Source organism: Ascidiella aspersa, chromosome 7 (genome assembly GCF_963924565.1).
Source record: "Ascidiella aspersa chromosome 7, kaAscAspe10.2, whole genome shotgun sequence".
Classification (NCBI taxonomy): Eukaryota; Metazoa; Chordata; class Ascidiacea; order Phlebobranchia; family Ascidiidae; genus Ascidiella; species Ascidiella aspersa.
The window spans coordinates 1,613,736-1,630,073 of NC_139453.1; the positions used below are offsets into that span (position 1 = coordinate 1,613,736).

At 38.6% G+C, this 16,338-nt stretch overlaps 2 protein-coding genes across 2 annotated transcripts; both read left to right on the forward strand.

The window, feature by feature from the left end:
• The first annotated feature begins 9,750 nt into the window (after positions 1–9,750).
• LOC146137206 (uncharacterized) lies at positions 9,751–12,190 on the forward strand. The gene is made up of 7 exons (XM_083393770.1): positions 9,751–9,842; positions 9,963–10,062; positions 10,242–10,350; positions 10,574–10,615; positions 11,242–11,280; positions 11,699–11,917; positions 12,177–12,190. The coding sequence occupies exons 1-7, from the start codon at positions 9,751–9,753 to the stop codon at positions 12,188–12,190; spliced, it is 615 nt and encodes a 204-aa protein (XP_083249896.1).
• On the forward strand, positions 12,079–15,401 carry LOC146137207 (NACHT, LRR and PYD domains-containing protein 12-like). The gene is made up of 3 exons (XM_083394116.1): positions 12,079–13,448; positions 14,080–14,235; positions 14,920–15,401. Exons 1-3 carry the CDS (start codon positions 12,264–12,266, stop codon positions 15,112–15,114), a joined length of 1,536 nt encoding a protein of 511 aa, XP_083250242.1. The 5' UTR covers positions 12,079–12,263; the 3' UTR covers positions 15,115–15,401.
• Positions 15,402–16,338: the final 937 nt, after the last annotated feature.

Here is a 16,338-nt window from a genome sequence, read left to right on the forward strand (position 1 = left end):
GAAAGCTTCTTTTAACTTTGTTTGTGACTTAACTTGATCGGATTGTTGCTTTCATTATGCATCAAAATTAAACTTATTAACTTGATATTAGAGCCTGAATGAACTTGCTCGAATTTTCATTCAATTTGAAACCACGTATAAACTAAACTAGTTATTCACGATATTAAAAGTTAAATATTGGAGTGGTTATGTGTTTTTCCGCCAATGTTTTATTAGGCGATATTTCCAAAAAATAGGTATTAGCAGTTAGTTTTTTTGGACAGTGGTAGATATTTGACCTACTTAAAATAGGCACTTTTTATTGATTTTAGTAAATATATAACTGATTAAATGTATTTGTTTTAATAATGTAAAATACTTCAAAATTCTTTAAGTGTGCCATCAACATTTATTCTTTTCCAGATATGACTGTTAAGATTAACAGTGAGCTTGCTAAACCGCATTTTTATTTAAGTACTTTATGACCGATTTAATTGTGTAATCATTCTATGACTTGCGGTCAAAGGTCACTGAGCACATGGTGCCTTGACATTGTAGTTGTCCTTACGGCAGTTGGTGTTACTACCTTGTCGCGGTAGGAGCTCATGTTGTTAGTTACTTGTAAGTGTTTGGCAATGATGTTTAACTTACTGATTCTGTTTCTGTTTTATTAACATTGTTTTGTATTGAATTCTATTTGAATAAGGAATCCACTTGTTTAGGCCTTCACGTGTTTTAGTAAATTCCTGTACGTGTACACTGATAAAGACTTCAGTATCGGATCGGATCCATTAGTTTTCATGGTAGCAGAGGATGGTTACAGGAAACCAGTTGTAAACACGAAAGATGGCAACAAGTGCAAAGAGATCTCCACCAAAGTTTAAAGACGACTTGCCTTATTCTGCATGGAAAAACAAGGTACAAATGTGGCAGCTTGTCACGGGCGTCGTAAAGAAAGAACAAGCAATTATTGTTCTACTGGAGGGCCTAGAGGGCAACTCGAAAGCGGAAAAGGCTGTTTCGCAATTAACGCGCGAGGAACTACACACAGAGAGTGGAATGTCCACGTTGATTGGAAAACTCGATGCAGCGTTCAAGACGGAATCTGTAGATGATGCGTACTCTACATACACCAAGTTTACAAGGTTTGATAAAAGTACTGATATGACGATGATTGACTACATTCTAGAGTTTGAACATTTATCGCATAAGATGACGTTTCACGAGATGGAATTGCCAGATACAATTCTTTCTTTTAAACTGTTGGATGGCGCAAATTTAACTTCTAACGAACGACAATTGGCTTTGACATTTGCAAGTGACCTTAGGTTTGAATCCATGAAGTCTGCTCTAAAACGCATATTTACAAAAAGCCCAATTTCTAATAAACTGTCACAATATATTGACGTCAAAGAAGAATCTTACGTAGCCAGTAATCCAAGACATCGAAAAGGTTTTAATAAAAGAAAGTTCAATCCTATTGATAAGTTTGGAAAAATATCTAGATGCGTCATATGTGATTCTAAAATGCATTGGGCGGCAAAATGTCCTCACAAAAGTTGTAATACGTCTATTTCTTCTAATGATGTTTCAGACGATGAAGTCAACATTGTGCTATTTTCAAGTGTTACCAACAGTTGCGTAGCTGAAACCTACAAGTCGGCAGTTATAGACACTGCTTGTTCGAAAACTGTCTGTGGTGAACGGTGGCTGCGAAATTATTTACGTAATTTACATTTCAAGTTTAAACGTGGCGTTAAAATCACTCCTTCGCGTACAGTTTTTAAATTTGGTGACGGAAAGAGAGTCATTTCCAAATCCCAAGCCCTAATTCCTGCTTGTGTTGGTGGAAAATTGTGCAGCATTGACGTTTCTGTCGTCAAGAACGACTTGCCCCTGTTGCTTAGCAGGTCGTCACTCCAGAAAGCAGGTGCTGTACTTGATCTTGCTCGTGGTCGAGCAACAATGTTCAACAAAGACGTTGAACTGTTTGTGTCGTCTAGTGGTCACTACTGTGTTGGTGTTTTTCCGAGGAGGCACAAACATAGCGACAACCACTTCCATGGTCGGAAGAAATCGAAAAGCCCTGGCAATTTGGCCAGATCGTCGTGCCCAGTAAGAGTGGCTCCTAAGGTCAGCGAACCTAGTAAAAAGTACACTAAACGAGTTGTGCGTGTAATCAGTAAAATCACAGATGCAGCGCAGTACGAAGACTGTGGTGAATGTCCACATCTCGCCAATGATAAGCGGAATCGATAGTACTTCAACGCGTGTAAAGAATGCAAGAAGGTAAAAGGAACTATATCCAATGGTTGGATGCTTCGTCCAGATGATAAGTACGGTGGTCGTCGAGCGACAGATGAGTTCGCCAACATATCATCGGGTTCTTACTTTTCGTCCTGTCAACTTGAGGTTGATCGGTTGCTGTGATGGTATACGAGGGAGCCAAGGTGCATTGCTGTACTGACGGCCCTATTGTGCGTGTCACATCAACGCAGTAAATTAGTTGGGTGTTGGGACGGACTGTTATGTTTCTATTCTTGCGTTTGCTATACATTGCCGAGTGTTCGTTAATCTTTCTATTCGTTGCGATTCACTTTTTTAAGAAAAAAAAATAACAGTGAGTTTGTTAAGATTAACAGTGAGCTTGCTAAACCGCATTTTTATTTAAGTACTTTATGACCGATTTAATTGTGTAATCATTCTATGACTTGCGGTCAAAGGTCACTGAGCACATGGTGCCTTGACATTGTAGTTGTCCTTACGGCAGTTGGTGTTACTACCTTGTCGCGGTAGGAGCTCATGTTGTTAGTTACTTGTAAGTGTTTGGCAATGATGTTTAACTTACTGATTCTGTTTCTGTTTTATTAACATTGTTTTGTATTGAATTCTATTTGAATAAGGAATCCACTTGTTTAGGCCTTCACGTGTTTTAGTAAATTCCTGTACGTGTACACTGATAAAGACTTCAGTATCGGATCGGATCCATTAGTTTTCAATGACCTCTCGAGATTTGACCCCGTGACCTTTCTGTGCCGGCCCTGGCATGACGTCACCGGCACTGTTGACGTAGCAACTTGCGTCATGTTCGTCACAGGGGTGTTCCAGCAGGTGGGTGTTGTTTTACTTTTCACTTATAGTATACAAAGACCCTAGGTTTGATATAAATAAAGTCTTGTGGCAAACAAACAATATTTGGGCGTTATTTAAAGCAAAAGGCTCTTTGTTTTAACCATTTTATATGTTTGTTTTTTTCATTTTGTGGCAAATTTGCATTAATTGTTTAGAGGAATTTATTGCAAGTTTTATTAACCTTTTTTCAACCTGCACCACAAAAAAATTGAACATGCTTCCCGATTGTCCTATGCGTCATGCCAGAGGTTGTGCTTTCAAACCTTGGTGCACTCGCCACCCCGATTTGTTCGGCCGTGCAACCGCGAGGTCCGCCATTCTTTTAAAATCTAAACAGACAGACTAAAAACTTTGTTGAAAACATGCGCGGAAGGATTTTTGCTTATTTGGTTGTGCAAATCATAACCTTTTTTGGCAATTTTTCCATTTGGTGCATGTTTTATTTACACACAACGTAAAGTAAATTTAAATTCATTTGATTAAGTATATCGCAGTATCTTTTCAGTATGTAATGTCCCGCTTCTTTAAGTTAGTATTTTCTTGATTGTGGCAGGTTTTGTGGCACCCAGGAATCACCGAGGAAGCGATATTCGAGTACTTTGGCGAATGCACACCAGGAATCGCTATCCTGGATGTTCTAGAGGTACAAGTATAAAAATAATACCTAAAAAGAATATGTCCTGTAGGCTGCGGTACAAGAATAAAAAAAAAACATAAATTACGTGAAGCAGTCAGTTTGTTTCGTAACGCTAATATTAATATTTTTTTCAAATATGTAAGTAAACTTTTTATCATTATTATAATGGTAAAAGTAGCATTAACATGGACTTCGGTATTTATCCTTCTTTACCATTATGCTTAAAATAACAAAACCATTGTAATCTTATACTTATACAAGTAACTCATAACATAGTAACACAATACAAAAATGTGAGTTAGTTTTACATTTAACTGTGCTAAGAAATTGATTACAGCAATACATTTTCTGTGCTTAATTCGGCATCCCCGCACCCCCTTGGAACACCTTGGGGTACGCGCACCCCTGGTTAAGAAATCCCGCCTTAATCAGAATAAGACCTAAACGGCCAGGATTATAGAACCTATCCTCAAATGGTATTCATAGATAATTCCACTTTACCTATTGTTGCTTTATAGGCCTTATTATAGGTTCACATTAGATCAAGTCTACCGGCCGTTGTATTAAATGTTAAATTTATGATTTTTGTTTTATTTTCCACAAAACAGGTTTTAAGTGAATCGAAATGCATCGAACGTCATGTAATACCGGTCGAGCCAACATGGACGCTTTTTGGGGGTGCAGACGAAAATAACCCCCCTAAATCCGGGGGAGACCGAGTCTATTTCACCCCCAGGGTGGACGCCATTCTTCGGATGGCGAAACTTCGAGAGCTGCTCACAAAGCGCAACTGTGACGTAACAACAGAGTCGATGACGTAACAGCTAAAATCTTCTGTGACGTATAAAACAGTGTTTTCGTTGAAAAAGGTTGCCAGGCGCAATATTTTCGCGTTTTTTTCGTGAAATTAAAAGAAGCTATACACTGTGACGCGTATTTGCTGGTATATTTAACCAGGTCTACTGCAGTTATTGTCATTTTTTTATCTTTTTGCCCACCTTAACCCTCGTCATCAATGAACTAGATTTGTTTTAACGCCTGTCATTTAATTTACATTTTTGAAATTATTTTCCACATTTTAGGTAAAAAGTGAAAACAAGTTGCAAAAATAAAAGTTTATCATTTTAAATGTGGCATTTTATACGAACTTTGATATTTTCCCAAGATAGTTAACTTTTAAAATACTTTTACACCCAGAAAGCGCCCCATGTCTGTTGCACATGTTTACTGGCCTTATTTAAGGCCTAGGTAAAAATTAAACATTGTACAGTTGGTATTTTGGCAGAAAAACGCTACCAAAGTACAAACGTTACCCCAACCACCAATTTAAGTGTTAAATTATCACAAATCCCATGTATGGTAAAAAATCATTTTGTAGTACTAAAAGTCACAACTTGACAGCACAATACATTCTAGTTATGTAAATGCCCAGTGCAGTGATCTTTGGCGTCCTTTCAAGTTAGAGTTTTGGCTTCTGTTGTTTTGAATTCAGCTTTTCGATCAGTGAATTTTTATAATAACATTGACACTTTGTTTTAAATTGCGCGAAATTAAAAATCAATCACCCGTAAAAAGGGAACTGAAGTCTTTCGTTTCCATAGTTACCAGATTAACCTTATTGGAAAGATGGCGGCAATTTTTGTTGAATTTATTTTTTGGGGTTCCGTGGTTTAATTAAGCACTGAATAAGAGTAATAGATAAAGAATTAAGCAACTATATTCTGCAATTACGCTGTCAGTATACCCTTGGTAGAATTTAAAAGTCGAATTTAAACCTTGAGTTTAGGTTAAACATGGTTTGCAAACAAACACGTTCAAGTGGTTTTTGATACATTATATATTTAACAAATTTAACTTAAACTGTAAAGCTATAGGGATTAAAGTATTATATTATGTGCCCTAAACAGACGAATATTTTTCTTGGTCGCTCGGACCCTTTGTGACACAAATAAATTTCAGGCGTACATTGATGAAATGCGATACATCGAATCATAGATACATGGCGATAAATTTCATGCACAATTCGGTAAGCTTAGCGTTTGGCTTTAAAGTTATTGTTAGCAAACGTTAATTTAGGCCTCTGTGTCGCTGTTCGCGCTGTCAGAGATCGAATTTGTCAACGGTCTTGCCGCCGACTGTAGGTTAGGGTTGGGGGTTTGGGTAGGGTTATTTGTGTTGTTTTGTAAGGGTGGCATATTCGGGTCTCTCCTAGCAATATTGCGTAGGCGACTGCGCCACTCTGAGATGCGAATCCGCATGTTCGCCATTCGTTGTTCGAACGGGTTGTTTGGGAAACGCTGTTGAAGCCTTTCTGATAGAGCTGCGATGGTCAGTTTCATTCCCCAAATGCACGCTTGAATTACAAGGAAGCAAATTATTCCCTGTATCCAAGGGCTTGATATAGATGATATCATGCTTATCAGCGCGTTGTCTAGAACTTTTGCAAGGTAGCTTAGTTTTGCGCCTGTTCCGCCTGACGACGTGGTGTTAGCCAGGTCGGTGAAGTAAGCTTTCATTGTTTCAGCAATATGACGTGATTCCTCTATGGAGTTCACAAGAGTGCTGAGGTCGGTTGAACTCGAAGACATTGAAGCAAAAGTGTGGAGCGTGTCCACGTAGTCTTGAGCTGTGAAGTTCAACGCAATTTTTGCGAAATGCATTATTAGCGTTGCCGTTGGGGCGTTTTCGTATTCCAACGTGTAGTTCTTGAAGATGTAAAGAACTCCTTGTATGACAAATTTTTGTACTCTGTTCGGAACGTAATCTTCGAGGGCTTCCACTTGGTCGTATGCAAAGCCATCGTAACCTAGCTGTGCTGTTCGAGTGGTTCCATCGGGGTGACGATAACTTATCAGCGGACGCCTCGCGAACCTGCCGTTGTATGTCAGAGAAGTGATCATTTTCCCATCTATTGTTCGGCAAGAAAGTTGGCTGATTGTGTCCGAATTTGATAGCCCCGCTGAGTTTGTGTCCTTCATGGTTGAAAGAACCTCGCTGGGGTAGACGCGTGAAAGCATCTTTAATGTCATAGTTGCACTTCGTTTTATCTGACACTCGAGCAAATTGATTTCGCTTACTATTCGTGTCAGCTGTGATTCGACGTTGTCCTGTAGGTTATTGAGCGCTCGACCCACAGGAGAGTATCGATCCAGTGTAAAGTTTTGTGGGGGTTGAAAGTCTTTCGTTGGGATTTTGCAGCGTTGTGGGGCGAAAATTAGTCCGCCCAGGTCACAGAAAGCTGTAGGAACTCGAAGGCATCTCAATGTGTTTTCATCACACAGGTTCCACGTGTGTAACGAAATGGCGAGGCTTCGGAATTCCAAACGGAAAAGCTTCTTTTGAGTATTGAAGTGGAGAAGCATCTTTTCTTCTCCGATGGTGGTTAGTTTCGGGCATCCGATGTTTTGCGGAACTTCCCAAATGAACCGATGTGTTCCAGATAAGCAATTGCCTTTTGCAACGTGGCAATCTTGTAGTGAAGTTAGTGTGCTGCTTATCCTTTTCTTTATTGGGTCGTATAAAATTGTCACTTGTGTCAAAATTGCGTTCTGTACTGTTCCGGTGGATTTGATTGGCCAGACGTATCGGAAATTTGGTTTGTTATTTGTCAACCATTGGTTGGGCGTTTTCTGCGTTAGATGTCCAAATTTAGTCTGTTTTGTTCTTGACCATTCTTGACAAAGATTCCTGCTTGGTGCTGCTTTGAAAGCGGTGTGTTGTTCTTTGGTCTTGGCGCCAAAGAAATACACGACAGTTGAGTAGGTTGTTACTGTTTGTTGACAGCTGTATGCAGTTAGTTGTTGAAGATGCAAGTCCGGATTGTAAACTTTTGCTGAGCAATGCTTGATTGACCCTGTTTCGTGATAGACGCATTGCTCTGGCGTCTTGATGACGTAATCTTGTGAGATTTGAGCCTTATTGCAAAGGCGTAGATTTGTTAGCTGTATGGGGGTTGCTAACGGCAAAAACAATATATACAATATCAACAGTACGAACGAAAAATTAGTCTGTTTGCGTGATGCGTTAATCACGGTATCTGGCTGGGAGGCGGATGTTTCGTCCTCTTGCAGTAGTCCGTTCCGTCTCAGGTGGCGTTTCAGTGTCTTCATCTTCGGAGACATCTGTTGAAACATCGTTAGGTGACGGTTGTGTTGGAACAGTTAGAATAGCGTAGCCGGTTTTCAAGCGGTCAATGGAAACGTTATCAGGTTTTCCATTTTTGTCAAGCTTGAAGTACTTGTCGCTTCTGTCAAGAACTTTGTATGGCCCGTCATAGAGTGGGGCCAGGCTTGGTTTTGAAGCGTCGTTTCTCACGTAGACGTGTTTGCAGGTCATCAATGCCTTGTCGACGTAATTGGGCCTTTTATTTCGCGGCCGTGTCGGCTTGTATCGCTGTTTGTCCATGTAGGAGCGAATTTTGCAAAGAATGCTTCCTGCTGTTGCCTCGCTTTCTGGCGGCGTAGTGGCAAAAACGTCATTGGGCAATTTCAGTGTTTGGCCGTAGAGAAGTTCTGCTGGCGAGCACTGTAAATCCTCTTTCCACGTTGATCGTAATTGCAGCATAATGAGCGGCAGGTTGTAGTACCAGTCCTCTGCTGAAGTCTGTGCTCTTAGACACGATTTTAGCTGTCTGTGAAATCTTTCGATTTGGCCGTTGCTTTGTGGATGAAACGAGGTGGTTGTATTGTGTTGTATCCCCAAATATTCCATCATTTCCTTCCACTGGTGTGATGTGAACTGAGATCCACGGTCTGTGGTCAAAGTGTTGCATATTCCATATCTCGAAATCCAGGTGTATAGAAAAGCTTCTAACACAGTTTCGGTTGTTATGTCTTTTAGAGGTGAAACTTCGGTATAACGAGAAAAACGATCAGTCATGGTTAGAATGTACCTGTAACCGTTGCTGTTGTTTAACGGTCCCACTATGTCGGCGTGCACACATTCAAATCTCCTCTCAACTGGTTGGAATCGTCCAATTGGAGTGAAATTGTGCCGTGTCACTTTGCAAGTCGCGCATTCGTGGCATTGTCTGGTCCAGATGCGAACGTGCTTTTTCATATGTGGCCATACATAGCGTTTTGCAATCAGTTCGATGGTGGGTTTAATTCCTGGGTGGGTCACGGAGTGTAGAATCCGGAAGACGTAATGTCTGAACCCTTGCGGAATGTATATTCTTGGCACAGAGCTTGAAGTGTCACACCACAATTCCGTCTTCATGGTTGGTGGAGTGAGTTTTTGAAGTGACATGCCAGTGCCGTTGTCCAATAGGGCTTTCAATTCTGGGTCTTCTTCTTGCGCGTGTGCGATGGCTTTCCAGTCGATCGCTTCCGTGTTGAGTTGAATGTGATTGAGCGCGTTTCTAGACAAGTGATCGGCTACGACGTTATCCTTTCCTGCTACATGCTCCATGGATGTGGCGAATTCGGCGATGAAGGCCAAGTGTCTCGCTTCTCGCGGAATTATGCGATCCGCATTCGATGTGAAAGCGTGAACGAGAGGCAGATGGTCGGTGAAAATCGTTGTTTCTCTCTCTCCAATGTAATATATGAAGTGTTTCACCGCAAGGTAAATGCCAAGTAATTCGCGTCCAAACGCGGAATACTTTTGTTGGGTTTTGTTGAAGGCTTTTGAGAAAAAAGCTAAAGGTTCCCATTTTTGGTCTACACGTTGTTGTAGAACCGCGCCGCATCCAAGGTTTGAAGCGTCGCTCGTTATTGACAGTGGTGCATCTAACAACGGATGACAAAGTGCAACGGCGTCTGATAATTTGTCCTTTGAAGCTTGAAAGGCCTGTTTCTGTTCTTCGGTCCAGGTCAGAGCTTGTCTTGTCCCTTTGCGTTTTAGCATTGCATACAAGGTTGCTAGGGTTTCCGCGCACTTCGGTAAAAACCGATTAAAGTAGTTTAAGCTCCCTAAATGTTGTCGCAGTTGCCTTTGGGTCTTTGGGAGTTGAACTTTTTGCAGTGCCTGGATTCTGCGTTCTGGCGGTCGCCTGAAATCACATGTCCGAGAAATTGCAATTCTCGTCTTGCGAGCTCACATTTCTTCGTGTTGACATAGAGATTGTATTCGGCGAGTCTGCCAAGCACACGACGTAAGTCAGTTTCGTGCTGTTCATCGTTTGTTGAAAATACTAGGATGTCGTCTAGATATACCAGGCAGTTTGGTATTTCTTTTAGCACATCATTCATGAATGTTTGAAAGCATCCTGCAGCGTTTTTCAGTCCCTGTGGAAGTCTTGTCCAGGCGAATGGTTTTCTCCCCGGCGCTATTGTGGCAGTCTTGTGCTGGTCTTGGCGCCTTACTCCGACGGAGTAACATGCGTCTTTTAAGTCGAGTTTTGAGAAAATTGTCGAACCTCTGAGAAAATCAGTGCAATCTTGTATCATTGGGAGTGCTTTGTTGGTGCTCGAGTTCGTCGTGGCTAAGTTCAGTTTGCGAAAATCCACTGTGATGCGATATTTGCCGTTCGGTTTGGCAACTAAATTCACAGGACTGCCCCATTCTACAGGATAAATTATGTTTTACCTTAGGAGCTGGAACCTCAAAAACCCGAAATGAAATTTCCAATCAATCTGGAGGAGTGGCTTTGCAAGCTGGAGGTTAATTTATTGTTGCTCAACAGCAAAATAGAAAATAAATTTAGATCACTATTCCCATCAGAAATATAAGCAGCCTTAACTAAATTACAAACTGGATAAACGACATAAACTAATGTAGACCATCTCTGAGTGTTATTATGTTTAGAAAGCATATATGTACTGTTTGTATTTTTGTTATCCTCTTGTAGTTATATATAGAAATCAAAAGCTTCCTTTTACTCAGATGGTGCCCAGCAGATTGTCAACATCATTAACCAACCTAGTGGTCAGTAATGTATTTTTAGCTGTTCTTGTTTATACTTTAGGCAAAATTTTCATCAGGGTGTTTAAGATTTGTGTTGACTGCATTAATATAACTTATGTATTAAATCAGTGCTTCTCAAGCTTTAAAATTTTAATCCGCACTTTTTTATTTCGAAAATTTCCATCCGCATGAAACAAACACCGTAAGTTTGCAACCTTTAGTTTTATTTGTGAAATAACAATGAAACGTTTGGCTAAGCCTTGACTGATATAAAATAGATAGCTTGAGCTGCAATGAACGACAAGACTATATTACTGTACCTGTAGCGTATAAGTGGGCGCACCAGCTTATTTGATTACTGACTTTACTGCATTTCTATTACACATAATAAAAAATAATAACATACACCATTTTTATCGTTTGTCATCCGCATTGCAATTTTGTTCATTCGCACTGGTGTGTACCATTCCACGGGTTAAAAAGCACTGTATTAAATGTTTGCAATTTAACTAAGCTAAGCCTCACAATCACTAAACATAACCTTTCAACCTGAACGTTTAAAACAATTTGTTAACGCATAAGATTGATCTGTAATGTTTATGTAACGTTAAAGAGTTTTTATAAACCTTGATATTTTATATTTCTAGCTGCCGGCAACCCTGATGAACGCTCCATTGCAGAGGCCGGTGAGTCATAGACTTTACTGTGTTTAATACATTTGTTAATTGGTGAGGTGGGATTGTGGAAAGCATTCAGTGGATGCTGGCATTGAGGTTTAAATTCACAGTTGATTTATTAATTATTGCAAGCAGTGTAGGTCTTATAATCCAAGTGTAAACCTATAAAGTTACAGTCATGGAAACTATAGCCCTAAAGTCCCATATATCGATTTTGGTCTAATGGCACATCTAGTCATTTGCCTAAACAGGTATAAACCCTCGCTCGATTTCCAGTGTTAGTCTTACATAATGTTGTGTCATTGTTTGTACAAGCACTCATATAGTAAATCACTGTGAATGTTTGGGACTTGCTTTTATTAGTTGTTGTGGTTGTTATAACATTTGCAAATCAATTTTTACAGAGAAAGCTATTTTGCGTTTCCAGATGCATCCTTAAGAGAAGTCCTTAATGAATATGCTGAGAAGATCATTGGAACTCTGCCGACTGATCTGTGTGAACTTGAGGCCATAGTGGAGCGTCAATTAACACCGGAGATGTTTGGTGCAAAAGGATTGATTCCCAGCAAAACATCAAACTCTACTAGGGTTACAGTGAATAAACTGGGTGCTACTGCAAAGGAAAATGCAGTTGAAGAGGCTAAAAGTAAGAAATTCAGCAACAAAGCTGCGTTTGACGATCATGTTACAAGGTATGGCAACATTATTACTTTGATTGGTTCCGCTGGAATTGGCAAAACTACATTTGCTAAGCAGTATTTCAAGCATAGTAGAGACATATTAAAAAAGCATGTCAGAGATGCGATAACTGCTCACGATAGTTCGTATTTGGCATTTCTATATCTTAAGGAATTAGATAATGATAAGGTTATGAGTGTTCTTGAATTTCTTACAACCTCAACCAGAAATTCCAATCTGAACTGGAAGAGTGAAGCACGTTTAGAAAATCAACTTTTGCCAGAATTTCGAAATCCAATGATGCATATATTGTAATGGATGGTATGGACGAATGTAGGTTTGAAGGCCTTTCATTGGATGCTCCAGTGATCAGTTTGTATGATAGCGCTAAGCCACTTGTCATTCTCCAAAACCTTCTACGAGGCGACATTTTTCCAAATGCTCACAAGCTGCTTGCTTCACGACCGGGTGCTTATCACAAGCTACACCCAAGTTGCAAGCCCCACTTTCCAGTACGGGTAATTGGCTTTAATGAAATCTCCCAAGATTGGTACTTCAGAAAGATTTATCCAAACCAAGAGGATTATGACAAAATCAAAAAGTCACTAGAACAAAACCCATCAGCTAATGCTTTGTGTTTTATTCCAATATTTGCCAAAACCATCGCACCATATATCATAAAATATTGCACAAATGATAGCTCATTCACTCTTACTGATGTTTTTGCCTCGTTTGTTAACACTTGCATTCGCTCCCCAAAGTTTGAAAATAACCCAAATATTTTACATAAACTTTCGCACTTGGCTGTTAGCGGAATGCTCAATGACAAGGTTAACTTTGATATGGATGATTTTGCCAAAGCTAATCTAAATGCTGCTGGGTTGGAGAATTTTCTCAACATGCAAGTTTCTTCCATAGACCCTGACCTCAAAATACTGGAGGGGGACAAAGTTTTCTTCTTTATCCACCTCCTTTGGCATGAATTTTTCGCAGCTCTCCATCTGATGTTTGATACAGACCTTGACACGTTTTCTCAACACCTTCAAAGCATGGAAAATGATGAGTGGGAGATGGTTCTACGATTTCTTTTTGGGTTGCTAAACTTGGAAATCCATCGTAAGCTAAAGCCCATATTTAAAATCTCTTCTCCTGATGTTGCCAGGAAGAAAAGTTTGCTCAAAGATGTAATTGGTTCAATTTCGGCCCAACTTTCACAATGCAATGATGGCATTTTTAAATCAAAATTATTCAAGCTTTGCAGTTTAGCACAGGAATGCAGTGATGAAGGCATTACCAGGTCTCTGGCCGATTCCCTCCCTGAAAAGTTTCATATAAGGAGGGGAACAATCGTTCCCAGTGAAGTGTCAAGTCTCTGCCACGTGCTTCGAGCAACACAAAGGGAGTTGGTCATCAGCTTCGGGGATGATTATAACAAAGTCACATTTACTGGCAACGGTTTAACAATGTTGATAAATACAATAGAACACACCAACCACAAGGTTTGGGGCAATTCTTATTAATTACTTTAAAAAAACATAATTTTGATGTACTACACTTATGTCACACATGAGTGAATAGCAGTGTCATTATGTTGTGATCATCATAATGGACTATTTACTGCAAGTAGAGTAGGCAATGATTAAATTAATTATAAAGTAATTATGCAATTTCCTTTGAAAGCAGTTTTGCAGGTAGATTTTGGCTATTGCTATATACAACAACTTGTAAATGTCAATTTAAAAGTATGTACAACTTCAAAGGTTTTATATTCATGTTGTAAATTGTGGTTAATATGTTTGGGTGGTGGCACATATCTTACTAAACTTGCAGGAGCACAACATATTTAGGCAATTTTCATAGCAACCTGTAAAACGACATTATTTCAAGACTGCAAATTATTCATTCTTAAACTGTGTGCCTTTTTGTAATTTGACTGCAGCCCCTGTTAAATGCATTTTTTACCCCTACCCTTTCAGTGGGATGGATTTGGGTTACTCTCCCTGTGGAAATGAGTAATAACCCTTTTATATTACACAATATGTAGCCATCAGTGCCAGTTATGACATACCGGTGGCCAGTTTAAAAACAGCAGCTCTGCCGTGTAGTACATCATATCTTTGTTATTTGTAGATGGATGAAGTATGTGTGGATGTTACTAGATCATGTGACGCCATTGCATTGTCCGCCTGCAATAAAATAAGCAATCTTAGGTGGTTAAATGCAATGGACATCTTTCAGATGAATATGAATGCCCTCCCTGCATCAACCACACGCAAAGAAACACCTGTAAGTTTGTCCTGTGACAAGGTCTATTATAAAGTATTAGTTTTAGGTATTTTGAAATATACCTCTATCTGGTAAGGATTAAACAGAAAATCTGTTATAAATAGGGCGATTATTTTTTTACTTGTCAAAAAAAGTCAAAATTTTGTCAAATTTTAAACGTTAGGTCAAAGTCAAAATCGAATAAAAATTCGCATAAATTGTCTAAAAAATAAAAAATAAATATAGTCAGCTTTTTAAATTTGGTCATTCAGTTGTTTAGAATTTTATCGCTCAATTTAATCAAAAAAAAATTAGTTTTGATTTATGTTCAAGTCATTTTAACCGTATATTATATCTTTATTAAAGCACTATACGGTGGAAAAAACGCGTAATTAACGACGCCTAGGGTGCTTAAATCAATGTATTTCTAACAGGTCAAAAACTAGTCAAAATAAATTATTTTTAAGTCAAAATTTGTCAAAATTTCCTATTTTTAGGTCAAAAAATAATCGCCCTAGTTATGAAGTAAACATTGTTTATCACTATACAAGTCAAGCAATGATCCCTATAGTGCATGTATAAAAAAGAATGCAGAATGTCACTAAATCTACAAGTATAGTGGTATGGGAAGTAATGCAAACTAAAGTTAATAGTAACACTTCTATTATAGTGCGAGTATGTTATAACTTAACTTTTGTTTTATAGTTTTCAAACCTTACTTACAACAATCCGGAGTTTGCAACAAGTGAAAGCAACCTAAACAAGCTGGTGTTTTTAAATGCCAAAATGGCGGGATTCGATCTGCAATCTCTGATGCCAAATCCACAGATAGATCAACCGGTAAAATATAAATCAGTTTCATTTTTTAGAAGTTTGTTTCCAACCCAGTTGGTTTTATAGGACAAACCTATTTTATAAGATAATTCATAAATCCTTGCATATTAAGATTTTTTAGCAGATGTACACTTCTGCTGAAGTGTATTCTCTGTGCAAAGCAGCTTTCAAATAGGGAAATAGGTTGTGCGGGCAATATGCATATGTATGACCACTTAGATAACTGAATACGACCTAATTTACTAATGTGAAGTTGAACAAATGAAGGTGTGCTTTGTTTATGACACTAAAAAAATAGTTGGTTTATTTTATAAAAATAATGATTTTATTTTAAATATATTTTTAAACTAAACTTTGGTAAAATGCAAAATTTGTGTTTATGTAAAAAATTATGTGTTGTGTAATTAACTTTGAAATTTTTCACAGTTAAGGAATGAGAATTTCAACACATAGTTTATGAAGTCAGTACTAATTGTATTTACAGCAATATTCGGGAAACCAATCTTTGGACTTGGAAAATAAATCTTCCGATACAGATGTTGAATCATTATGTAAACCAGAAGCGAGCCAGACGCAAGAAGACATCATTGCAGACCAAGATTTGTATTCCGATGTACGAATAATAATATTTTCCTAATCATAGTTTAAGAATTTAGATTTTCACCGCACAGTATAAGGAATTAGAATTTCAACACATAGTTTATGAAGTCAGTACTAATTGTATTTACAGCAATATTCGGTAAACCAATCTTTGGACTTGGAAAATAAATCTTCCGATGCAGATGTTGAATCATTATGTAAACCAGAAACAAGCTAGACGCAAGAAGACGTCTTTGCAGAGCAAGACTTGGATTTTAATGTACAAATAATAACATTTTCACAATCAATATTGTCGATAATCAACATATATAGAATGAAAGCTTCTCTCTCATTTTGTTCTCTATTATATTGTTGAATATGTGTAATTTAGTTTGTTGATATTTGATACAGCCAACTTGTTGCCCACTGCCCACGTTTAAAGCAATGGTTGCAAGTGGCACTTTGATTAGCACAAGTACTTGATCATGACAGCACACCTGTTTGTAGGATAGCTACTTTGTTAATATAAAAACCTTTTTTTAGTCAAAGTGCGATGATGACAATCCTCAACTTGACAACTCCGACAACTTACCTTGGGTCAACGAAAATCAATTTCAACTCGGTAAAGTGCTTCTCGTTGATGTAAATTACAGCTGAACATCTTAATCTAGTTTCAGCAACAGCCATTTACCAGTATTGCTGCGGAGTTAG